Source organism: Eumetopias jubatus, unplaced genomic scaffold (genome assembly GCF_037043125.1).
Source record: "Eumetopias jubatus isolate StellerSeaLion01/CBP00866 unplaced genomic scaffold, mEumJub1_p1.0 scaffold_7, whole genome shotgun sequence".
NCBI classification, from domain to species: domain Eukaryota; kingdom Metazoa; phylum Chordata; class Mammalia; order Carnivora; family Otariidae; genus Eumetopias; species Eumetopias jubatus.
Genome location: NW_028274813.1, coordinates 116,011,448 through 116,038,038, shown reverse-complemented (window position 1 = coordinate 116,038,038; position 26,591 = coordinate 116,011,448). Strand labels below are relative to the sequence as shown.

At 53.4% G+C, this 26,591-nt stretch overlaps 1 protein-coding gene across 1 annotated transcript in view; it reads left to right on the top strand.

The window, feature by feature from the left end:
* Positions 1-18,600, top strand: part of TMEM266 (transmembrane protein 266) — a 69,532-nt gene extending 50,932 nt beyond the window's left edge. The window contains exons 8-10 of the mRNA XM_028092678.2: positions 2,070-2,259; positions 15,993-16,055; positions 17,476-18,600. Of these exons, the coding sequence (XP_027948479.1) occupies positions 2,070-2,259; positions 15,993-16,055; positions 17,476-18,071 (849 nt within the window). The 3' untranslated portion in view covers positions 18,072-18,600. The remainder of the gene's footprint in view (positions 1-2,069; positions 2,260-15,992; positions 16,056-17,475) is intronic.
* The last annotated feature ends 7,991 nt before the right edge of the window (positions 18,601-26,591 follow it).

Here is a 26,591-nt window from a genome sequence, read left to right as displayed (position 1 = left end):
GACTAAATGCCTGTACACACAATATTTGAGCCCCCTAGGCCCCCTCCCAATCCTGCACAGCCAGGAGACCACACCCGCTCCCACCCTACAAGAATCATAGAGGTTTATTCTCTGGAGAAACTGAACCAGAAGGCTCTGCAAGTGGGCCCTGGGTTAGGCAGGGCTGAAACCAAGGATTCATTGAAAATCCTTCCATGTAATGGTGGGACCCTCTACCCCATCCCCCTGCCCTGCTCCCACACAGAGGCAGCCAGAGGCTGATGAGCTCTCTGAAAAACTGAGTGGTCCCAGAGACAAAGTCTGTGGACACTGACATTGGGAGGTTGCCCCGATGTCAGTCTGCAGCCTGGCATCCCTAATGTTAGTGAATGCTTTAATTGTGCATTTCACTGACACCAAAGGAAAAATAATAAAATATTAAAATAGATTTTAAAATATCAGAAGGTGGTAAGTACAATGCAGAGAATTCAAACAGGCTGGTGTGACAAAGTACCTGGGTGGCTGCCTTGGGTGGGGGGTCAGGTCTGAGATAGACAGGGTCAGACCATATACCTGCCTTGTAAATCAAGGGTGAAGAGTTGGGTTTTCTCCCAACGGACCTCAGTTGTCACAAGGGGGGGGGGTGACATGATCTGATCTAGGTTTGCGAGAATCCCTGTGATTCCTATTGGAGAACAGATTTGGTAAAAGGCTGTAGAAGTTGGAGTTGCCCAGGTGGTGGAGGTGGAGGGGGGTAGGAAGGCTTGGGATAGCGCTTGGAGGTGAAGCTGGACTTGGGGACAGATTGGTTGGTGGAGGAGGGAAAGCAAGGGAGCAAAGAGGTGATTACATTTTTGGCTCCAGCTAAGATGAGATGAAACCACCTGAGGAGCAAGTTTTTGGATACAGTGAAGAGTCCTATTCTGACCAGGTCGTTTTTGTGATTCCTATAAGCCAATTCCGTGTTGCTGTCAGGTAGGAGTTGGAGATGTGAAGCTAACTTTACAGGGAGGGGTCAGGGCTGGACACTGAGTCTGATGGGGAAGTAGGTAATCTAGGTAGGGATCCCAGGCACTGGGCCTCCCTGGGACCACGCCCGTCCCCGCTTCAGGCCTTTGGGGGTTTGCCAGCAGGTTGTGCACAGCGATGCAATGTGTGCTTGGGGCACTAGGTGGCAGTGAAAGCTCTCCTTACCTGAGCCCACAGCCAGGCCCTTCAAGGTCAGACTCAAACTTCGCTTGGCCCAGATGGCCCAGAAAGGTCCCAGAGTGTAAACAGCTATTTCAGCCACGAACACAACAGGCATCTGGGAACCTCTTTAAAGAACTTTTCCCAACAACAAAATTAACCAAAATCAGAATGTGTGCAGCGTTTTTAAAAGCCCTTATTTAGCACTCAAGTCCTCAAAGAGATGGGGAGGGGGTGGCGAGAAACCCTATTACACAGATAAGGGAACCGAGGCCACACGGCCAGAAAGCTACAGAGCGGGGGCTAGAGCCCAGTCCTTTCTGAACACCTCCTAGAAGAGGGGCGTGGGTGTTGCTGGAAGACAAATGGATGGTGGACAGACAGCCCAGCGAGCACATGATGCCGGGATGGGCTCCCAAGGCTGGTTAGGCTGGTCCTGGATGGTCCCGGGCATGCGGTCTTCACTCAGCATCAGTATAAGACACCTGAATAAGGCTTTCACTTTGACAAGCACCACCCGGTTCGCACATTTAGGCAAGGAACTAGACAGAACAAGATTCAAATCCGGGTTTTTCGACCCGCCCCCCCTTCAGTACCCTTCCCACAGACCACAGCTGTGTTTCCTCTCACGGCCATCTTGTCTTCACGATGCGGCCAGACTACACAGTATTCCAGAAATGAGACACAGGAACACACCTTATTGCTTGGAAAAGGCTCCAGAAAAGTCCAAGGCTCTGGCGATGGGTGGCGTTGGAGATCTGTAAGGACCGCCCCATCCACACCCTGCGGACGTTCAGCGCACGCCTCCCGCCCCCACCCCGGGTCCCAGGAATCAGGCTCAGCCTGGCCACACCCCGCCCGCCCCCGCGCCCCCGCCACCCACGGCCCCTCTCCTCTTGCAGTTTGAGATCCGGCAGCTGCGGGCGCACCTGGCGCAGCAGGACCTGGACCTGGCTGCGGAGCGCGAGGCGGCGCTGCAGGCCCCTCACGTGCTCAGCCAGCCGCGCAGCCGCTACAAGGTGGTGGAGGCCGGCACGTGGGCCGAGGAGACGGCCGCCGAGAGCGTCATGGAGGAGCTGCAGCCCTCGCCAGGTGAGCCCGCCCGCCGCGCCTGCCGCCCCCGCCGCCCCTGCCCAGGGCTCTGCGTCCAGCTGCCCGCTGGCGGGCGCGTGTCCGGGTGGGCCTGGGGCGGGCCCGGGGTCAGATCGGGGGACCCCCACGACGACCTTTGTGAAACTGGGGGCAAGTGTTTAGCCAAGATACCTTGACCCAAACTCGCAATAAGCCTAGTGAATTGTACCCATTTCATGCCTGTGGGCCACTGATGTGCTTTGCGTGCATTATCTCCCCGGCCCTCAGCGCAATAGGAAGTATGACTTTCCTATTTTGTGGATGAAATAAAAGTTGTACAAAGGCGCATCACTAATAAATGGCAGAGCTAGGCTTCAAGCCAGAGACCTGAGACTCTTACTGCCCAGCCCGCAAGGGCCCAGATAGTAAGTCCAGGCCTAGGGCCAGTACAGCCCAGAACCTAAGTCTTGGCGCTGGTAGCTAATTGATGGACAGGTGGTGTTAGTGGAGATGGGAGCATGGGGCATGACCCGGGGCCGAGTGCTGTATAGAAGGCCAGCGGTGTCACCTTGGACGGGGGACTTAACTCTCTGCCTTGGTTTTGCTTGCTAACAAATGGGAACAATGCAGAGCTTTTCTCACAGGGTTGTTGGGAGGCTCAGGAAAGTGGGTCCAAGTGGCCTCCGGAGCTGCAGAACAGTCCCACAGATGTCAGGGGGTATTGTTTTGTCATGGGGTGAAAATACCCTCACCTATGTCAGGTTTGGGCCTTCGCAGGATTTTGGGAGCATGTGTTCTAATGGGCTCAGGCCAGGGATCTACCTCAGCGCAGGGAGGATCTGCGCCCACCTTAGGGCCCCAAGGGGATCTTGGGAGCTCCCAACACAGACTCTCCCTCCCCCGCCAGGCAGCTTTCCTGTTCATGTCTGAGTCCTCCCTGTCCTAACTTGCACCTGACAATGTCATTGCTAAAATGATGGGTAAGGGGTTATTTCACTTTATCAAGAAATTCTTTTAAATATGGATCTCCCCTAATAATTCAGAGTAATTCATCTTCATGCTTTTTACCTAAAGGTAAGGGAATTAAAGTTTATCAAAGCCCTCCAAGGGAAGTTTTTATAGTGGGACCTGGTTTAATCCTCACACCTCCTTTGTCTCTTATGGAGCAGGAAACTCAGACCCAAAGAAGTCAAGAGAATTTCACAGGGTCATACACTGGAAATGGTGGTGCTGGGACCCAGGCTGTGGGACCCTAAACCCCAGCTTGATCGAGGGCCCCTTCACCTTGCTGTGCCATGTTCCCCTTGCCAGGACAGCCAGGCAGAGCTGGGCGGTTGGGAGGTGGGAGGCCAGAGCCCCGGACTCCACTACTCCCCAGCTCTATGACTTGAGGCTTAGTGTTCCCTTCTATAAAGGGAACTCCAGCTCTGTCTGCCTCTTAGGAAATAAAAGGAGCTGATGGAGTGAGAAAGCTCTGGAGTAAGGCACTGTGAACAGCTTTTGTGGAGTGGAGTGATTGCACTTATGATCTTCTGAGAGACCTACAGATCTCAGAACTATAGAATTTGGGGGCTGGGAGAGACTTCTCTGAGTCCAGCTGATGTGCTAATCCCATCTAAAACTCTTGCTGGCCTCAGCTTACCTTCCTTTAACAGTAGGTGCTCCCAGCCTCCCAGAGAAGCCCACACCAACCCAACTTCAAATGGCTCTGCCTATTAGAAAGCAATTTTTCAGGGGCGCCTGGGTGGCTCAGTCAGTTAAGCATCTGCCTTTGGCTCAGGGTCCTGGGATCGAGCCCCGTAGCCGGCAGGCTCCCTGCTCAGCGGGGAGTCTGCTTCTCCCTCTGTCCCTCCCCGCCATTCATGCACGCACTCTCGCTCACTCTCTCATAAATAAAATATATATTTTTTTTAAATGTAATTCTTCAGACTGAGCTGAGGTCTGCCCCCGGGTACCTGCCTCTCCCACTTGGCTGCAGTTTTTATGCATTGGTGAAAGGCATCCTTTCATTTTTTTTTTTATTGAGGTATATTTGACATACAATGTTATACTGAGGTGTCCTTTTGGAGACTGGCGTCTAAGTGTTTTCTCCTCCGGGGACTGTCACTGCATTTCCACACCAGTCCTTGGGGGAGAAGCTCTCCAGGTTCTTGCTGTATTGTCCCTTCTTGAACATTGCAATGTTTTGGTTCCTCTTGGAGTGACACCCAGAACAAAATGCAGTTCTTGGGGAGCTGCAAGATGAGGGTGGAGTGCTAAGGGGCCACCCCTGCTTTTTTGTTCTGAATCTAAGACCCCTTCGATGTGGCTAGAAGGCTCCTGAGCCTTCTGGTGGCTGCCCGGCCTGAGCTCACAGCTGACCCAGGCCCGCTGTTCCCCACATGGGCCCCCCCCGCCCATCCCTAGGCCGTGCTTTGTGCCCCCCTGCCCTCCCCCCACAACCATGCAGCACTTTACATCTATCTGTGTTGGGCTGTAGCTTGTTGGATTCCTCCCCAATTTAACACCTTGGCTGGTGGCTGCTAGGGCTGCCGCAACAAGCCAGGGGCTTAAACGTCAGTTTACGGTCGCACAGCTCTGGAGGCTGGAAGTCTGAGATCAAGGTCTTGGCAGGGTTGGCTCCTCCTGAGGGCTGTGAGGGCCTCTCTACTATAGCTTCTGGTGGTTTGCTCGTAATGCTTGGCGTTCCTTGGCTCCCTCTCCACCTGGCATTCTCCCTGTGTGTCTGTGTTCACACTTCCTTGTTTATAAAGACCGCAGGCATCCTGGGCTGGGGCCCACCCCACTCCAGTATGACCTCACCTTGATCACTGCCACATGAGATTCCATTCGGAGGGACACGTTGGGAGAGACACGATGACCCCCTCTAACAGGTGGATGCTCTCGCTTCCACAGCCTCACTCCTTCCACTCTCTTCACCTTCCCTCACGCGGGGGAAACATCTAGTTCTGTGAGTGTTCTGTGCAGCTGTAGGTCTGGGAGCTTTTCCACATGCTGTGCACTGGCAGTCCAGGCCTGCCTGCCACACTTCTCTTCCTCCTTAAAACCCATCTCTGAGTGAGCTCCCAGCCACCACTCTCTCCTCTCTAGACCGGACCGGAACTGCCGCGAGGCCCCGATCATTCGTGCCGTGGGGCCGCTGGGCCGTGAGCGTTTACGTGTGTGTCCCCACGAGGGCCGCCCAAGCCTGGCCCTCAGCAGGCTCCCCCTGGAGCTTGTTGTGTGAAATGTCATCTGCAAGCCCGCAGCTGATCAAAGAATAAGACGAGGCTGGCAGATACCACGTTTTCTCGTGTGGGTCCCTGCAGCCCTCTGAGCTCAGGCCCATGTGGCAGCAGTCCACTCCAGAAACCCCTCTTGACTTTCAGCTCCCCAGGTTGGTGTTTGTGGAATCCAGAATACAAGAATATAATAAAAGAATATTCTTTTTGGGAAAGTTCTCTGGAACTCAGCAGCTTTTGCCCACTTGTTTCACTTCCCAAGGACAGGAGGGACGGTGTCCCTCCCAGGAGCTTCCTCCCTGATCAGGCAGAGGGAGCTGGAGGAGCCACTGCTGGGCAGCTTCTTGCTCTGCCCGCGGAGGCGGGGGGGCTCCGTGTCACTCGCAGTCCATCTGGAGGCTGCAGCTCGCCTAGGGCTTGGGCCTGCTTGGTTCTGTTCTCTTTTCGTGTGTGCTCGTCTGTAAACACCTGAGCTCAGGTGAGCACTTCCAGAACAGCCCATGTCCTGTAGCACCTCTCTCGTCAGGATCCTCAGCTCTCAAGATAACAGCATGGCCATTATTACTGCCCCTCAGCCAGTGACCTCCAGACCCTCGACACCTGATGCCCCATTTGGGCCCCCAGGGAGTGAAGATCTGAGTTTGGAGAGTCTGCAAACAAACTAAGCCTTTAAAATAATCCCACACGTTCTAGGAGTTCCTGCCTCTCCGCTCCCTCCCTCTGCTGACCCCGTAGTGAGCAACTTCCAGGAGGGAAAGCAGGGAGGCGGAGTAAGAAGGGAGAAAGCTGGGTCACACTTGAAGCACACTCAGGGTGAATTTGACCAGCTGTGCGTCACCAGCCAGGATGTCCCAGGGTCTGTGCCGACCCTCCTGGAGACTGGGGGGGGTGGGGTGTCTGAATGAGGCACTCAGGCCTCCCAGAGAGATGCCAAACATGCCCCTCTGGGAGCAGCTGCAAACGCTCCTCCCTTCTAGTCCTGGACCCCCACCCTGCCGTCCGTTATCTCTCCTGTGACACCCCCACTGCCCCCCTCTCTAGATGCATACCTGCCCTACACCTGCCCCGGTCCGTCCGTGCCGCCTGCCCAGTACATTCCCACACGTGCCTCTTGTGCCGCCTCACAAGCAACCTCCAGAGCCATAAACAGCAAAGCCAACACCTCTGAGACAGAGGGCAGATGCAGGGGCCCAGCAAGCAGCGTGCGTGATTCACAGCCTCCAGTGGGCCAGGGAGACAGGGTGTCCCCCAGCTGATTTCTCTCTGACCAGGAGCTGTGTCCAGGGAGGGATTTCCACGACATTAGAAATTACGGCCGGACAAGCTAGGGGTGCTCTGGGCCACTCTGGAGATGGAGAAAGGGCAGCATCTGTTGCTCACAATGAGCTTCAGGCCAGTGAGGGCTCTGAAGTCCACCGTGTCACAACAGTGCACAGGCGGTCGGGGGATTAACCCGCAGAAGTGAGCTGGGAGTCACAGGAGCCACGGGAGGGGGCCGTGCTCGCTGCGGGAGGGCAGCCCCAAAGGGCGGGAGGGCCGAGGGGTCCCCGCGGTTCAGCAGTTGCTCGCAGGTCAGAGCCAGACTAATGCCGACCAGCTTCTGTTTAGACTTGCTCTGGCACAAATCATTTTTAAAACCCAGGCTGCAAAGTTCCAGGCTTTGGGGCCTGCCAAGTTCACGGTGCCCCTGTGTAGTCATTAATACTTCCCTCCCAAATTTATTAGTCTTGAACCTCGCCCATAATTTATGAATTACAGCCACGGGGGGAGCGCCACAGCGTCCACCGTATATCATGGCCAACGGCGGCGGCCCTCCGTGCTGCACCGGTGCTCAGAGAAACCCCCCAGATGTGCCCGGCGGCCGGTCTGGGCTTTCCCTCTGCCAAGCAGAGCTGGCACCGGCATGGGCCCTTAGGAGAGGAGAGGCCCGTGTGCCGCCGAGACCAGTTGGGGTTTCTGCCACCACTGGCCTCCTCAGGTTCCTCGAAAAGTTAAAAATGGAACTTCCATAGAATTCCACTTCAGCGTATTTATCCAAAGTAAACAAAAACACTAACTTGAGAAGAGGCGCCCCCACATTCATTCCAGCATTGTTCATAACAGCCAATACAGGGCAACCGTGTGAGTGTCCAGTGGTGGACGGATGAGGACGATGGGGTATGTATACACAGGGGAATATTACTGGGGGGCACTGAGGAGCCAGAGAAGCTGCAGAGCTGCAGGGCTAGACCTGGGAGGTCCTCACACAAGTAGGCAGCTGATGGGGCAGAGGGGGGTACGGTGATATAAGGAAGGGACGCCAGTGGAAGACTCAGGGCTGGGTTTGAATCTCAGCTTGGCCTTGAACAAGTGACTTAACTCTCTGAGCAGGACTGGCTCCATGGTTGGGTGACCCCCCTGGTCACATAGGGCCTTGAACTTGGTTCACTGCTCTGCCGTCACCCTCTTGAAATTCTTAATGCTTTTTTTTTAACGGATGTGTAATTGACATATAGCATATTACTTTCAGGTATACTATGTGATCTGATATTTATATATATATATAGCAAAATGATCATAATAAATCTAGTTAATGCCTGTCACCATACATAGTCATAAAATGTTTTTTTTGAGATGAGAACTTTCAAGATTTACTCAGCAACTTTCAAAAATGCAATACATTGGGGCACCTGGGTGGCTCAGTCATTAAGGGTCTGCCTTCGGCTCAGGTCATGATCCCAGGGTCCTGGGATCGAGCCCCGCATTGGGCTCCCTGCTCAGCAGGAAGCCTGCTTCTCCCTCTCCCACTCCCCCTGCTTGTGTTCCTGCTCTCGCTGTGTCTCTCTTTGTCAAATAAATAAATAAAATCTTTTAAAAAATGCAATACATTATCATTAACTGTATTCACCATGCAATACATCATATCTCCACAATTTATTTATTTTATAACAAAATTTATACTTTTTGACTCCATTCACCCAGTTCGCCCAACCCCCACCTCTAGCAACTACCAATGTGTTCTGTGTCTGTGAGCTCCGAGTTTCTTGTTTTCGTTTTGTTTTTAGACTCCACATAGGTGAGCTCATATAGTATTTGTTTTTCTCTGCCTGACTTATTTCATGTAGCATAATGCCTCCAGGGCCATCCATGTTGCAAACGGCAAGATTGCTTTCTTTTTTTATGGCTGAATAATATTCCATTGTGCGTGTGTGCGTGTGTGTGTGTGCATGTATACCCCATCTTCCTCATCCGTCCACCACTGGACACTCACACGGTTGCCCTGTATTGGCTGTTATGAACAATGCTGGAATGAATGTGGGGGCGCCTCTTCTAAAGTTAGTGTTTTTGTTTACTTTGGATAAATACCCCAAAGTGGAATTCTATGGAAGTTCTTTTTTTAATTTTTTGAGGAACCGCCGTACTGTTTTCCATAGTGGTTGCAACAATTTGCATCCCACCAACAGTGCACGAGTGTTCCTTTTCTCCACATCCTCTCCAACACTTGTTGTTTCTTATGTTTTCAATTTTAGCCATTCTGACAGGTGTGAGGTAATAGTTCATTGTAGTTTTGATTTGCATTTCCCTGATGATGAGTGATGCTAAGCATCTTTTCATGTGTCTGTTGGCCATCTGGATGTCTTCTCTGGAAAAAATGTCTATTCAGATCCTCTGTCCATTTTTTAATTGGTTTAGTTCTTTTTACTTTTGAGGTGTATGAGTTCTTTATACAATGTGGATGTTAGCTCCTTATCATAATATGATTTGCAAATATCTTCTCGCATTCAGTAGGTTGCGTTTTCATTTTGTTGATGATTTCCTTTGCTGTGCAGAAGCTTTTTGGTTTGATGTAGTTCCACTTGTTTATTTTTACTTTTATTGCCTTTGCTTTTGGTGTCAAATCCAAAAGAAATCATCGCTGAGAATGAATTCAAGGAGCTGACTGCCTATGTTTTCTTTCAGGAGTTTTATGGTTTCAAGTCTCACATTTAGGCCTTTAATCTGCTCTGAGTTAATTTTTGTGTATGATGTAACATAGTGGTCCAGTTTTGTTTTTTTGCATGTAGCTGTCCAGTTTTCCCTGCACCATTGTTGAAGAGACTGCCCTTTCCCATATATGCACGGGTTTATTTCTGGACCTTCATGCTTTTTGAACAAGGGGCCCCACAGTTATGCTGCTGGTCCTGTCTCTGAGCCCCAGTTTTTCCAGAATAAGAACAGTAGCAGAAGCCTATCTTCCCTGAGAAAAATTGGGCTTTCAGTTGTGGCCACAGCTCTCCTGCATGGCACACAGCAGGTGTGCTCTTTCTGGGCGGGCTGCTGAGTCATGGAGCAGCAGGTTGGAGTCAGGGAGGAGGAACCCCGAACCAGGAACCAGGGCTTCCCTCTGGGCGCTGGGGCTTGTGTCTGCACAGGATGCGGGGTCTTGGCACCCCCACCCCACAGCACAGCTCCTCCCACCCCCTTCAGGAGCCCCAGCTGACTCCCACACTGTTGCTCAACTTCTGCCTTACCAGGCAGGTTGGGGCTCCGCCCAAGGGGCAAACACACATGAGGAGTGTTGCCATGACCAGCACTCGAAGGGCTTTGAGCGGATTAGTCAGGATGCATTTGCAGAGCGCTTTTCCCCCAGGAGGGAAGGCGCCAGGCAGCCAAGAGCAGCTGCCACAAAAGACTCAAGACTTCGGGTTGGGAGGGAACACCGGGGGTGGGGATTCGGAGAGGTACCGAACAGCCCTGGGCTAGATTTGACATGCATTTTCTCAGTAAGTCTTAGAGCTCAACAGCGTTTTACCTGGGAGGAAGCTGAGGCTCAGGGGGCCTGGGGATTTGCCTGGGACCACAAGGCGGTGGGTTTCAGGTTTGTCCTGAGCTCAGCCCTCAGTGTGAGGTGGTTCCTCCGTGGTCCCAGGACGCCTTGGGGCTGAGTCAAGAGAAACCCTGGGGCGGGGGATTGTTCTTAGGTGGAAAGTGGGCACACCCCTTGTGGAGGCTCAGTGGTGGCCTGTTCCTGGCCTTAAGCCTCTGTGCCTGCCTCCCCTCCTTTGCCCCAAGCCCCCAGGCACCCAACAGTCACCAGCGTCCAGGCAGGTACTAGTGACCGGGAGCGAGGCTGTGTGCCGAAGAATGACAGCGCCTCGCAGAGGGTGAGGCAGACGGTGCCAGGAGGCCCTGCAGGCCTCTCACCCAGACACAGTCATCTGTCCAGTCAGCAGCACTCTTTAGTGGAGGCTGGCATAGGCCAAGCCCCGTGCTTAGTGCAAGGGAGATGCTGAGTAAAATGTGGCCCCTGCCCTCAGAGGCTCTCGGCCCCTGTGTGGGTGGGGACACAACCCCAGCCCAAGGGGTCCGTTCTGGAGAACTCGAGGGCCTGCTTGAAGCAGAGAGCAGGGAGGGGCAGCGTCAACATTGCTGGAGGAGTCCAAGCAGGTCTCGCTTTCAGATTTGTCTTTTTTTTTTAGGTTTTATTTATTTGTCAGAGAGAGAGAGAGCACAAGCAGGGGGAGCGGCAGGCAGAGGGAGGGAGTGGGAGAGGGAGAAGCAGGCTCCCCGCGGAGCAGGGAGCCTGACACACGGAGCTCAATCCCAGGACCCTGGGATCATGACCTGAGCTGAAGGCAGACGCTTAACTGACAGAGCCACCCAGGTGCCCCTCAGATTTGTGTCTTAAAGCTCATTCTGAGGCCCCTGTGTGGGTCCAGGTTTGGAGTAGAGGGAACAAATGTGGACTGGACAAACCTCTGGAGGCCATCTGGGTGGGACCTAGGTTCAGTGTCACACATATCCATGGAGCTAGAATCCTGTTCATTAAACCCACAGATGTCACAAGAGTCCAAAGGGGAAAGCATGAGGTCTGACCTATGGCTGGACCACCAGACCATAGCAGAGGTACCAGGGGGTCCCTCGACTAGTCACAGACTTGGTAGGAGTTGGGTTGTTGGTAAGGAAGGAGAAAGCACAGTGAAGTGACCAGGGTCCCAGCCTGGGTGGGCAAGGAAACCATTCACCAAGATGGAGGTGGAGGGAGAAACTGAGTTCTGTTGTGGACATGTTGTGTCAGTGGTGATTGGAGGTCCTGCAGGAGACGTTGTCCAGTTGACCAGGTCAGCCAGAAGCTCAGGAGAGACATCGGGCTACAGTTCACCTAGCCTAGGTGGTTTTTTCAATGGTGTAGATGAAGATGTGGTATTCTCCATCAACACTGAGATAGGAGGAAGAGCTAATCCCTGACATGCAGCCAAGATTAAGAGTGCTCCTCAGCACACTGCCCTCTCTGCTGAAACCAGCAAGCTGACATTAGCCTGGGATGAGGAACATGGAGTCCTCCGTGGGGGTGACACAGCCAAGTGCGCTCAGGGCTTGGCCTGCCCCGCCACTGCATGGAAGCCCCGGGCGGCTCGTGAGTCAGCGGAGTAGGGCGGTTGCTGTCCGGAGGGTGCTGGGCTGCATGAGGGGAGTGATCCCAGATCTTGGGAAGAACCAGTCTACTGAGTCATCCCCGCCTCGCAGGGCAGTGGTGAGGATTAAAGAAGTATGGTGTGTGCCTAACCCGAGGTGTGGCGCTTCGAAGGCACAGTGAATGCCGGCTCCCTCCCTTACCCTCCTCCACCCATTTTGGTCACCTCTGTAGCCCGCAGGGAGGCCTTCAGAGTGGGAAGGCTGGAAAACTCGGGACGGGTGGGAAACGGACAGTGGTTTCCCAAAAGAAACTTCTCAGGAGGGCTTTTTAAGTGTCAGAAGGTCTGTCACATAGACAGTGAAGAGCAATGGGCTTAGCCCTGGTACCTGTGAAGACAGGACCACGGTCTGCAAGGCTTGATTAAACGGAGATGGGCTGTTTGACCAAGGTATGGCATCCTGGGGAGGCCCTGACTGTGCTCCTTGGAGGCAGGGAGTCCTGGCCTCGGTACCCAGCGCGGGATGGGGCACACTGTGATCCTGCTGAGCACAGGTGAACAAGAGCTGCCCACAGCTGGTTATCCGAACTGCTCAACAGAGAGGTGGGCACCCCCTTGCCCAGGTATGCCGGCCACGGTGGAGACCCCCATCAGCAGCGAGGTGACTCCTGCCCAGGCATGCGGCGACGGCCCCGATGCCTCTGGCCCCCTCCTGCGCTGCTCTCTCCCCTCTTGGAGCTTCCAGAGCTGGTGGAGGTGCCGGGGGCATCCGGCGCAGCCGCTCACGATCCGCAAGAGCCTGCCCAGCCCCTGGTGGTACGGATGAAGAAACTGAGGCCCAGGAAGGGGAGGTGACCTGCTCAAGCTCTCATGGTAGTGGCACGCACAGGATGGGAACTAGGATCTGGGTGCTTTTGTTTTTGTTTTTTTAATAAGATTGCGGTTTCCCTTTTTATAATTTTTTTTCATTGAAGTACAGTTGACACACAATGTTACATTAGTTTCAGGTGTACAACAGTGATTTTACAAGTTTGTATGTTACGCTGTGCTCACGAGTGCGGCTACCATCTGTCACATACCACACTGTTACGGCCATCGACTAGATTCCCCATGCTGTGCCCTTTATTCCTGTGACGTACTCATTCCATAACCAGAAGCCCGCAGCTCCCACTCCCCTTCGCCCGTCCTGCCCATCCTCCACCTCCTCCCATCTCTGTGTGTATGGGTCTGTTTCTGCTTTTTGTTTGTTTATTCCTCTGTTTTCTAGATTCCACATGTAAGTGAAGTGATACGGCATTTGTCTTTCTCTGACTTAGCCTAATACTCTCTAGGTCCATCCATGTTGCCTCAAATGACATGATCTCATCCTTTTTTATGTCCAGTATTCCAGTGTGTGTGTGTACCGCATCGTTATCCATTCATCTATCGATGGACACTCAGGTTGCTTCATATCTTGGCTGTTGTAAATAGTATTGCACTAAACGTAGGGGTGCGTGTATCTCTCCAATTAGTGTTTTCATTTTCTCTGGGTAAATACCCAGTGGTGGAATTGTAAGGTAGTTCTATTTTTAACTTTTTGAGGAACCTCCATACTGTTTTCCAGAGTGGCTGCACCAGTTTGCATTCCCACCAACAGTGCACAAGGGTTCCTTTTTCTCCACATTCTTGCCAACACCTGTTGTTTCTTGTTTTGTTGATTTGAGCCATTCTGACAGGTGTAAGGTGATACCTCATTGTGGTTTTGATTTGCATTTCCCTGATGAGGAGTGATGTGGAGCATCTTTTCATGTGTCTGTTGGCCATCTGGATGTCTTCTTTGTAAAAATGTCTATTCAAGTCCACTGCCCGTGTTTTAATGGTGTTTTGCTGTTGAGGGGTATGAGTTTTTTTATGTATTTTGGATATAGCCCCTTATCAAAAATAATTTGCAAATATCTTCTTCCATTCAGTAGGTTGCCTTTTCATTTTGTTGATGATTTCCTTTGCTGTGCACACACTTTTTAGTTTGGTCCAGTCCCAGTAATTTATTTTTTCCTTTGTTTTTCTTACTTTAGGAGACATTTCAAGAAAAACATTGCTACAGCCGATGTCAGAGAGATTACTGTCTGTGCTCTCATCTAGGAGCTTATGGTTTCAGGTCTCATATTTAGGTCTTTCATCCATTTTGAGTTTATTTTTGAGTATAGTGTAAGAAGGTGGTCCAGTTTTATTTGTTTGCATGTAGCTGTCTAGTTTTCTAGGTTCTGGGTTTTTCTTCTTCACCCCAGGCCACCTTCTGTGAGTAACTCCCTTGGGATAAATTCTCATGAGTCTGCAGATAACTTCAGCTGAGTTCATAGTTCTGCCCATGTCACAAGGCCTCCGCAGCCACGGCCAAAGGCTCATCCTGAGGGAAGTGACCAGAACCTCCCGTCTGGCCCAAGAGGCCTGGTGCCACTGCCTACTCTCACTGCTGGCCAGAAGCAGCCTCCCCAGCCTCCGCCTGCCCCCCAGGGTGACCTGCAGGGCCAGACAGCATTTACCATGTCAATAATGAAGAGCCATGGAGAGTTGTATTGCTGTGTGATTCTGAGGGAGCTTTGCTGGCTGATCTTGGACCAGGGTCTAGAGCCAGCCTCGGGCCTCTCCCTCAACTCAGGCATTAATGCAAAACACACCTCTCACCGCAGGCATTTAAAGATCAAAAGAGACCAAAAAAGCTTTTAGGAGCCAGGTCTGTATGTGCTGCCACGCAGCCTCCCAGGGTCCGGCCGATTGGGTTCCACAGTGGTTTCAGGTGTGCCCGGGAAGGAGGCCACAGAAAGCGTCTGGTCCATTCATCCATAGACCACCGCTCCTGGGAGAAGCGTCAGGCATGTGGACTCCTTCAGACTTCTGTAGGAGAGGAAGGACTAGACTCCCATGTGTTTGAAGGCCTTCTGTGTGCCTGACCCCACTCGAGAAATCTGACATTTGTTAGCTCCTTTAATCTCCTTAACGGACAGAGGCTTAGGACCTAAGCGAAAGGTCCTTAGCTAAAACGTGGTGGGGTTGAGGTTTGAAATCAGGTCTGATTCTGGTACCCTTTTAGGACCCTAGGACCCAGGGGAGACCATAGTTGCTAAAGAGCAACCCCTGAGCTCGGTCTGACAAGTTGAGTCAACTGAGTCATCTTGTCATTCTCCAAACCCTGCCAAGTCCCTCGTAATTATCACTTGACCCTGGTCCCTCCCTTCCTCCCCAACAGGCATCGCCACCCGTCCCCACCTCAGAACCTGTCAGCCTCACCTGGGCCTCGTTTCTGGTCTTCCTGCCTAAAGTCTGGGACCTTCTGAACTACTCTTCCCACAACCTTGGGAGGGAGTCACACCTGACCATGTTCCAACGTTCCTGTGGTTCTTCAGTGCCCTTGAACAAGGCCAAGCTCCTTGGGGTCTCCGGTCATCTGCTTTTCCTCCCATTCTCAGGCTACTCTGAATTTCTCGCCTCTCCTCTCTCCCATTCCTTCTTTACTCCTGTCAAGACAATGAACCAACATTTCCTTGAGACCCTTGTTCCCATGTCATCTCCTTGGACAGCTTTACACCTCGTCATGCATTATTCACGCAATAACTATTGACCGAGCGCTCACTGCATGCTAGAAACTGCGTAGGTGGGGGGGGGGAGAGCAGCCCCCGGCCCATCCCCATACTGCGTGGGAGACTGGGTCCTCTGATAGGTGAGCCAGTGGGCTGTCACCAACAATCAGCCTCTGCAGCTGGCTGGGTGGGGCCACTAGCAAGGCTTTGAGACTTTTGTACTGAGGACAGCAGGCACCCTGAGACCCTCAGGTAGACTCAGAGACTCGGGCCGTCCTGGCAGGGAAAGCCCTGAGGAACTGTTTCCATCTCAGATATGGGGGAAACAGGACAGAGAAGGAAAAGGCTCTGCCCATGCCCTATGTCAAGCCAGATGCTTCATGAGGACCTGGGTCCCTGACGCCCAGTCCAGCCCAGCCGTGGGGCGGATCCCCACTGAGGATTGAGAAGCAGCAGAGAGCCTCCCGGGCAAGACAAGAGCCTCCTCTCGTGGTGATGGGGAGGGGCGGGAGTACGGAGGGAGGGACACGAACTGGCTACAGCCTTCTCTTAGACTCTCCACACGCCGCCACACTCCCCTTTCTCTGTCCTCCTCTGCGAAGGTGCTGCCGTGAGAGACGACATGAACAGCTATGTCAGCCAGTACTACAACGGGCCCAGCAGTGGTGAGTCCATGTCCGGAGCCGCTCTGCACACACAGAACCTCTGTGCCGCCCCACGCAGCCCCTAACATTGAGAATGGGGACAGCTTGGCCTGGCGTGCCCATCCCTTGGTGCCTGTGACCATCACTGCAGGCAGAGTTCAAGGTTCAAATACCTGCAGCTTTAGCTCCCAGCAGAGTCCAGCGCCGGGGCTGTGGATGTGGAGGTTGGAGTACTCCGTGATCCCTAATGAGGCAGCATGTGGGACCCTCATATGGAGAGGGGGCTGGAATCAGAAGTCTAGGAGACCTCAGCGCCCCTCAACCCGAGACCCTCATGGAGTGATCACGATGGGGGTGAGGTAACAGCAGAGTTGGGCTTGAGAAGCAACAGGTGTGGGGTATGTCCTTGCTCGATTTGTTTCATTCTTTCTCTTGAAGTTTCAGGGAGCCTGGTGGTTTTCATTTGTGGGAAAGGTTGCGTTTTAAAAGAATACCCCGTTTTCCTTAGCCAATGTCTTGAATCTCAGTAGTTTGTATTTGACACTCCTTGAATCCTCGTATACTCCTTTGTGAGGCTAGAATGTTACATTTTGTGACATGTGTCATGCAGTGGATTGTTTTCTACAATGTCACCCCCTAAAGATCTCTTCTCTCTTTCTCTCCCTCTTTCAAAGCTTCATCCAATCTGCTGATTTCAGAGACCGCCATCTCTAGCTCAGACCTCTCCCCCAGTGCACTCTCCCCACAACTCTGGGGAGAGACCTTGCCCCCACTGCACCCACTGTAATGCAGCCCCTTGGTACTTCTTCCTTAAAGATCTCTGGACTGTTCTCTGTGCTCACTCTGCAATGCATCCTACAGGGATGACACAATCTTCTGAAGACACAGCTCTGATCATGTCACTCTCATGTTGGCCCCATTTAAAACTGAATGACTCCATCTGACCATGAAGCCCGGATTCCTAGTCCTGGCACCGCCTGCTTTCTGAGTTAGGATGAGCTAGGTTATGCTGCCGTGGCAAATAACCCCAACATCTCCGTGGTTTAAATCAACACAGGTCCATGGCAGATCAGCCAGGGACGCAGCTCCTGGGTTGTCAGCTTTCCTCCAGCACCTAGGGGGCAGAACAGCTACCATCTATTCTAGAATACTGCTGAGCACCGGGCAGAGCACAGCTGTTCAGAGAGGCCACAGATCAGTCCTCACAGATGATTGGCCAGTGCGTGTCGCATGTCCGGAGAAGTCGGCCAGAGGAGGGTGGGGCAGAATCCTCGCGGGGCCGGGCCGCGAACTCTGGGAAATTGGACCACAGACCCAGGCGTCCCCCAGCAGAGCCCGTGCACACTCGCTAGCTGCCATTTGGGTCAGAGGCGCCCCCATCAGGGCCCACAGAGGTGTAGCAGAGGGTGAAGTGTGACCGGCATCCCCTCCTTTCTTGCAGACAGTGGTGCCCCAGAGCCAGCCTTGTGCGTGGTCACCACAGCCGCAGTCGACATCCACCGGCCCGACCTCTCCTCGGACCTCTGCTCAGTCGACGTGGCCCTGAAGCCCAGCAGCAGTGGCACCTGTGCCAGTGCCATGTCCGAGAGCGCCTCCCGCTCGACTCACAGCTCTGTCACCCGGGCCCAGAGTGACAGCAGCCAGACGCTGGGCTCCTCTACAGACTGCAGTACCGCCCGCGAGGAGCCGCCCTCAGAGCCCGGCCCCTCTCCTCGGCCACTGCCACCACCACCCCGGCAGCAGATGGCAGAGGCCGCAGTCCAGGACCTGCTGTCCTCCCTATCGGAGGACCCCTGCCTGTCCCAGGGGGCCTTGGACCCAGCCCCTCCCACCTGGCCCAGCCCCGTGGGCTCGGCCCAGAGCAGCCCTGAGCTGGAGCCCAGGGTAAGTCTTTTCAACCAGAAGAATCAGGAGGGCTTCACAGTCTTTCAGATCAAGCCTGTCATCCACTTCCAGCCTGCTGCACCCATGCTGGAGGAGAAGTTCAGATCTTTGGAATCCAAAGAGCAAAAGTTGCACAGGGTCCCTGAAGCCTAGAGCCTCCAGCTGGGCTGGGTGGGAGGAGGGCCGAGAGCTGTCTGGATGCTCTCCGAGGGCCCCGGAGGCCGCCAGGGGCCACACGCAGGGCCTCCCCCAGGGTGCTGCCTGCCTCCAGGGAGGTGTCACGGGGCCAGGAGGCCACATGCCTCAGACCTCAGAGCCCAGAGCTGGCGTCTCCTCGGGCCCTGCTCAGGGGAGGGTGGTGCTCATGGCTGGGGTCTTTTTAAACCATTTTTACAAAAACCAGCCCGTGGCCCAGCTTCAGCAGGGTAGAGCGCAGGGACCAGCCCAGCCTCTTCCGTGGCCTTCGTCCCTGGCGCCCACCCTGGAGCCCTGGGAAGAGCACTGTGAGCAGGGGCTACCTAGCCCCACCCCCAGCCGTCTCATTTTTTCCCGGAATCCGGGGTGGAGCCGACACAGTCACACAGACCACCATCTGAGACCGCCATCTGAGCCTATTTCGTTCATCCTCATCTCCTTCAGCATGAGCATCTCTGAGTCTTTTCCAGACAAATCTAGTTTTCACCTTCACAGGACATAATGGGATGAATCTGGAGGTGGGTGGGAGGGCCATGGTGGGGTGCGGGGACAGCCGTTTTCCAATCTTGGCTTTAATAATAAAAACCAACTGCACTGAGACTTCTGGTTGGCGGAGGTTTTCCTTTGCAATTGCTAGCCCCGGGGGGAAGAAGCCGGCGTGGCTCTTCCGGGTTTGGGTTGGCCCGGCCTGGTGAAAAGCCACCCAGGGAGGCCCCAGGGAGGCTCCAGGGAGCCCTGGACCCCAGGCGAGAAGCTCTGGCACTGCCTGGCGAGGCGGCTGCCCTGGTCTCTTCCCCCGCCCCCTTCATCTTCCCACCAAAACAGAGCTCGGAATTCTGCCTTCCCGGCTGACGACTCCCACACTCAGGCAGGACTGACGCAGGCAGGACTCCGTTCCTTGGGGTCTTCGAACTCCGCAGGTCCAAAGCTGAGTGCAGCATGTTGCCCAAAGGCCGCTCTTCCTCGCAGGTTCCCAGCCGGGGCACCAGCATCCACCCAGCTATGCAGATGCATGGCGTTGGCGCCCTTGACGCCCTTGACGCCCTTGGCACCCTCCTCCTCCCTCAGGAGCAGTCATGAGCCCCGGCCATTCTGCCCTGCAGACCACCAGCCTTAGACCCCATCACAGCCTTGCTGAGGCCCAGCTGTAGCCTCTGACTCCACGTCCCACTAGTGGGTCCTCCCAGGCTGATGAGCCTGATCAGTGTCTCCCTTGCCCAGAGAGGCTCCAGGGATTCTGGGTTTGTAACCCCTATGTTTTGTTTTATGTTTAAGGGAAGACAATATTTCGAGGGCTCACGTCCTAGCTGAACTCAGCATGGTCACAGTTCCTTAGCTTACCTGTGCCTTTGGCTACCCTCCCAACCTGTTCTTCGTCCCCTCCATCTTTGGGTGGTTCTCACTGTGTCTCACTAGTCCCTCACTGTAGGTCAGGGTGTCCTCGGGGCTTCTGTGGCCCCTTGGACTCACTGTAACAGTGCAGTGTCCCATGGCAGCATCTGCTTCCCTGCCTGCCTTCCCCTGGTCCTCGAAAGCAGGGCTCAGGCCCGAGTCCCATTAGAACCCCACAACCCTGCATAGGGTCACAGGCTTGGGCAGACCCCCTTGGGAAAGACAGCTAAATTGTCAGATGGATCCCCACCTGCAGGCAAAGAGCTGCATCCTCATATGTGGCGAGATGAGCAGTGTCCACCCGAGCCGTTGGGGAAATCAGAGGCGTTCTGAGTCAAGGACGGCGTCATTACGGCCACCGTTGCTGAGCACTCTACTAAGGCCTCTACTCCCTTGGGCTCCTTTAGCCCTTCCAGCAATCCTGTGGGCAGGTATTTCTAGCCCCATTTTACAGATGGAAGAATCTGGGGTTCAGAAAGGTTTAAGAGACTTTCCTGAGGTCAGACACTAACAGGAGAAGCACTGAAACCGGAGCCCACGTGCACCTGGTCGTGTGTGAAGTGCTTAGGGCTCCCAGGGTTCAGAACTTTTGGAAGCAACGTGCGGCTCTCGGCTCTGGTCACATGATGGGTGGAGGCCCTCACGTGGGTGATCATCTCCTGGGTGGGAGCCACAGGGGCCTGTACTTAGCAGTCTGCCCTTGTGGGGCTAGAAACCGCTCCAGTCCTCAGCCAGGCCCAGCTGGGCGAGCCCTCATCTCCCTGGCCCTGAGGCAAGGGCTGGCTACCCGCCCCCCCCCCCCCCCCCCCCCCGCCCTGCACCCGCACGGACACCCAGGCGCCAGCCAGCACTCGCCGCTACTGCGGACTGCTCCAGAGGAAACCACAGCACAGGGAGGACAGCCATGGGGTCAGACGCTAAGTGAGGGGCACCGCTCTCTGCCTCAGTTTCCCACCTAGAAATGGGGTTTACAGAAGAGCTCTACTTTTGAAAGCTGATTTCTGAGGGCATTTGCAAACCGCTGTGATGTGAAATTCTGTGTGAGTGCTCAATCTTGGCTTCATGCCCGAACAGGCAGTACCAGTGTTAGGCTTTCCCCACGAGCCAATTAAAACTGAGGACAAAGAGACCAAGAGGTGGCCCCCAGCTCTCGGAGGGCAGAGTCCACAGTCACAGTGTTAGAGGCTGCACACACAGAGAGGAAGCCACTCGCCTGCCTGGGGACAGGCGTGGGGTGGAGCCGCAAGGCCTGGAATGCAGGAGGTGGAGAGTAAAAGCTTTGGCTTTCACTGCTCCCCCGGGTGCCATAGCCCAGAGTCATGGTCGGCGGGCAGCTAGCTGGGGGCCGGTGGAGATGGAGGCTGAGCACTCCTGGGAGGTTTGCAGCTCTGGGAAATGGCTCCGCCTTGCTCATCTGCCCTCTCACGGAGCCCACACAGGGAGGAGAGCTTGGGGAACAGCCATTGTGTCCTATAAGCCAACAAGGGAGGGGTGAGAATAATGACTCCCATGTATCCACTTCCTGTTGTCACAGGTGCTCTTTGCAGTCTTCCCTCTTTGTCACAGTCTGCAAAGTGGTGCTATTTTCCCTGCTTTCCAGAGAAAAGGGGCGCAGAATGATTGATTAAATGACTTGCCAAGGACACATAGCTAAGTGGTAAAAGAGTGGCAGAATTCAAACCCAGGTCTATCTGGGTTAGATACCATGCTGGACACGCTGAAATGAGCTTCCTGGAATTAAACCAGGTGTCATCATAGAGCCAAAGATAGAAATCAGGACTCTGGCCCCCAGGCCATCCATCCATCAGCCCACACACCCCCTCCCTCCCCCCGGTCTAGAGGGATCAGTCCACTCTGTCTGCAGAGTCCCATGGCCCCTCTTGCAGAGCCGCCTCCCAACTCAGCCTTGCCCCTGGAGCTGGAGAGGAGCCAATCCTGTGGCCAGGGTACCACCCTGACATGCCAAATCTGGCAGCAAGGGCAAGGTTCAGAGCTAGGAGTGCTGTTGGCCACCTCACAGCAGAGCTGGGCTGGAGCCCTGCAGACCTGGTTCAAAGTCTGCCTAGGACTGGGGAGCTGTAAGGCCCTTCCTGAATGACATACTGGTCCCCCTCCAGCCAGCCCTGGCCAAGGCCTGCAACCCAAACCTTGGCTTTTCATATCAAGTCCACAGCTGTGGGGTTTTTCACAGATCCTGCATGATCGGAGAGAGGCTAGTGGCATGGAATTCTCTTTAGCATGGTGGGCGTTCATTCCATCCATGGCCCCCAGCTCAAGACCTCCTTTCTCCAGGACTGCTCTTGACTGAAGCTCTTGTCCTGGGGCTGCCTCTGTGCTCCTCTCTGGTGCAACTTCCTCATCTCGAAAGAGAAAGACTAGGGTGGGAGTCTTACTCTCTCAGCTATGGAGAGCCTCAATGAGATAAGGTCCAAGGAAGCCTTCTTAAAAGGAGAGTATCTTACTAGTCAATAGGATACTTGTGTAGAGTTGCTTAGCGAGGACACCCAACAACTCCAGGGGCTGGCATGGTTAACCCCAGCTTTTGAATGGACTCCTCCAGGCTGGAGAGAAGTCAGGGTCACTCCACCATCCTTCACCTCGCGCGCTGTTAGGCATATAGGGTGTGTCAAAACCCAGGCACCTGGATTGTCAGCCTAGCCCTGTTTCCATCTATGTGGTTCCAAGCCAATCCTTGGGCCCACCTCCTCCCCCTGTACAACAATAATCATCACTCCTGGGCCCCCCACCCCCAAGAGGGTTGCTGGGATAGCTAATGACATAATGGAAGGGAAAGCCCTTTGAGAACGTTTCAAGGGAGACACAGAAACCATCCTTATTAATAATAGATGCCTGGGGTGTTACACTTCTGGGGAAAGCTGTGCATGAGACGCTCGGTTATTTCATTTGCTGCAGCAGAGAGTGTGGGGTGGGGAGGGTGGTAGTGGGGTGCACGTGTGCTGGGAGGACGAGGGCCCTGTCCCCGGGCCCCAGCCCCAGTGGCCAGCCAAGGCACGGTCTGCTCCTCCGAGCTCTCCCTGCTCGCATATCCCCGCTGGTTCCTCTGTAAGTGATGCCTCGGAGCCACCCTGAGTGGGGTAAGAGAGTACAGTTCTCAGACAGGAGGCAACTCGCCGGCCTTCCTGTCCCTTCTCCAGTACAAGCTAAAAACCTTTGTTTTTCTGACATAAACTGAGCGAGGATTTTTTTTTTTTTTTTCACTCCAGTGCTGAGAAGTTTGGTATCATCTCCTGGTGAATAGTTAATTCAATTATCCAAATAAAATGATGGAACATTTGTTACTAAATTTATTGCAAGCTACCAGAGATAGCACTAGCACAATTTTATGCAGAGCCCTAGGCTACAGCATAGGGAGCAGACTGCCTATTCATCCTGAACAAGCAAATGCAAAGGACTACCCCGGAGATCAACCAGGACATTAAACACTGTGATGGATGTGGAAGAATTCTTCAGTGTCTGAGATTCACGGGGCACCTTTCACCAAGTGCTCTAGGAGCCTCCTCAACATCAACTAGGCTCACCTCCGCCTCCACCGCACGAAGAAGGGGCGTGGGGTTCTGGGACTTGGGTTTGCTCAATGTTGTGAAAGAGCCAGTGTGCAGACCAGATCCAGATTCTAGTACAAAGACCCCTGCTTCCCTGAATGGAGTGGTTCAGAATGGAGGAGTATCAGGCTAGCTGGGGAATCAGGCGCTGGGGGCCAGAGTCTGTCATGTCCTCGGTTTCTGTACCTTGTCCTGGCCGGGCCTTCTTCATTGGTGGTTTCAGCTGCTCCTTCTGAACTTGGCTCAGCAGCCTTGTCTTGCACCTCTCCATTCAGTCTGCCCCGGCCATGATCCCAGAGGACAGGACATGTGCTGAGAGTAGATGTTGGCCTAAGGTCGCCATTTACTAGCTGTGAATCTGTGGGCAAGTGTTTTTAAGGTCTGGAGTCTTCCATTTTCCCATCTGTAGTGTGGGGACTACTGCTGCACCTTGTAGGGTAGGAGGCTTGAATGAGGTAATGGGTGTAAAGGGCTCAGCCCAGCAACGTGGGCATAACAAGCTCTCAAACAGAATTTTGTCTCCATCTACCTAAGCTGTTTGAGATCTGCCAACACATTCACAGGTTAAATCTGAAGATAGCTTGAAAGATCACCAAGTTCAGTTTGCCATTTCACAGATGATGAAAATGAAGCCTGAAGGAAGGAGCATGACCAGGCTGGCCCTGAGGCAGTAACAGAACCAGGGCAAGAGCACAAGTCTCTGTGACCAGCCCACTCAGTGTCCCCAGGTCCCAGACCCCAGTGATCCCCATGCAGCCCTCACACTGGCCACAGGTGGGTGCACTAAAAGTCAGTAGGAAACCTGCCTTTAACCACATGGCCGGCTGTGGGAGGCAAAGGGAAGCCTCATTAGGACCTGGCCATTCATCAATCCAGGCACTGTAGAAAGTAAATGCCAAGCTTCCTTCCCAATGCCACCTCTGTACCATGCTTCTAATGACAAGCTCACTGTTTTGAGGCGACAGCAGCTAGAGGAGAGTCTTGAAGAAGCGGGGAGATGCTGGGAGGCAGCCTGGTATGGTGGAAAGGTCAAGCTCTCCAGACCTGGCGCCCCGTTCAGGCCGCATGTCTCGCTGACAGCGCCTCTCGGGTCAGTTACCTCTCAGCCTGTCCGTTCATCCAGAAAGTATGGGTGATGATATCCATTTAGGGATCATTGTATTAGAGAAGGCTGTATGAATGCCCCTAGGATATTCTTAATAAATAGTATTTGCTAAGAATATTGCTTTGTGTTCTAGTTTTACCATTTGCTTTGTGACCTGGGGCACTTCTCTTCTGAGAGCCTGATTTCTTCACCCTTTACTACCCTTTTCACTTCTGACGGGTAACTTACATGAAAGTGTTTTATAAACCAAGTTATCAACAACTTTTCCTCATTTGTGCTCCTCACAGGGCTATATGAAATTGTGGCAGCACATCACCCACTATGGGCTTTTTACAAGGTTATCAGTCAAGCCTCCTTTAGCTCAGCAACAGCTAACCAAATCCATCTGTTATAATCAATAGTGTTCTTCGGGTTTCCCAGCATTTTAAGCCCACTTTTATGTAGACCAAACCAAAAATCCCTCGTGAGAGACAGCGTGAAATGCAACCAAGCTGATCATCCCTTTCAGAAAGATAGCAGAGCGCACTTACGGTTGGGGTTTCAAGGCCTCCAGCCCCGTACAGACACGCCCAGGCTCTGCCGGCAGCGAGGCTCCCACACCGTCCCGGGAGGAAGGGCCCCACTCTCTGCCAGCCTCGCCCACAGTGCTGGACCCATTTTCACAGTCTCCAGGGACCCATTCTACAACCAGAGAGCTTTCACCCAAACCCATCTGGGGCATAAGGCCAGAGGATTCCTGCAACAGCCTCCCAATCCCTTCTGCCCTCTCCTCCCCCAGCCATCCTGAATAAACCACCGGCTCAAGGTATTCTCCGAGATTTCGGGACCCTCCTCAAACAAATGTCAACGGCTTCCTGTTGCTAGGAGGCTGCTTACGACTTGTTCAGGTGGCAAGGCCTCAGGAAGTCAGGTAGCACTTTGTGGAATGTTCTTGATATACGGACATATTTAATTCTAACTTGCAAACAAGGAAGAATTATCAACTAGCAGAAGGTATTAAGAATTCCACACATGTCCAAGAAACAAAAGCTGTAGGGCGTCAGTCCTGCTGACCTCCTTAGCTAATATCCATTTGCTACTTGTCCTTTCACTTTGGAATCTGCTTAAATTCCTAAGAAGACAAGGGATAGCAGCCACCAAAGTTTTAGGGAAAAAAGTGTGCAAGACTTAGGATTGAGTAAATTCTATTAATTTTCCCTGCAAATCAGAACAAGACCTTTCACAGTACCATTATTCCTGGTCTAGCTCCTGAAATGGCAGTATTCCTTGAGGGCAAAGTTTGAGAACCACTGACCTATGGGGGAAAAGGCCAAACTGCTCACCTATCAGTCAGTGGCCTCCACCACCTACCATCCTCAGCCCCTGGTCTCTGCCCCTCACTGCTTCAAGCATCCATGTGAGTTCTGTTTCCACTTCTGCCCCACATGCAAATATCAAAGCCCCCAGGCCAGAAGGAATGACTGTGGCCAGCCCACTAAGAGAGCCCTCTCCGTATATGCTGTTCGTACAAGTCTCCTTTTGAATCACTTCTTAGCTGCAAAATCTTGGGGGCAGGGGCTCTGCCCCCAAAAGCCTGTATTCTCAGAGCCCAGCAGGATGCTACTTCAGGGCAGTGGCTGGGCCAGACTGCTGCAGGGGTTTATTCCAGAGTCCCACACAGAAAAACCAGTTAGCCAGGGAACCCAGCTGGGAACATTCCCCACGGTACTGCTGAGAGAACCAGGACCAGGGAAAATGCTAGATTTCATGCTTAACTACTGAAAAGCTCAGCCCAGACCCTCACTGCGTCTCAGTCCATAGAGTGAGGAGGGCATTTGCTTGATCTAGACGGCTGCCCTCACAGAGCTGCCTTTCTACATGTGTACTTTTGTCCTCTCGGGGCTTCTGTCTGGCCAGAGTAACCAGGCCACCAAACTCCCAGGGCCCGTATGAGCTTAACCAAAGACTTCAAGCAACTAGGGAGAAAAGCAGAAAACACACACACACTAAAGAAAACTACCCCTAACATCTTTCCCCACACTGCTTCCAGCTGCAGCTCTGGGTCCTCAAGCCCGAGACAGGGGCAGAGGCATCAGGAGCTGACAGCTTGGTGTCCAATAAAACACAGGCTTGGTATCCAATAAAACACAGGGATAAAAAGAACACATTAAATTTCACCTTCTGGCATGTATTATAGTTTTAACAATTTGCCTCCACCTCACATAGATGCCTTTTTAAGGTAAACTCTAAGTGGGCACTTGAGCTTTTTGAGTTGAATATAATCCTGCAGGAGACACAAACCCAGAACACGGGCTCTCCTCCCCAGCTAGGATCCTGAATGTGTGCCCTGCCCACTGGCACCAAGCACTTAGTGCCTTTTACCTGAGGTTACTGCGCAGCAAGTCTCCCTGTTCCTTGAGCCTAAGTGAGGTAGAAACA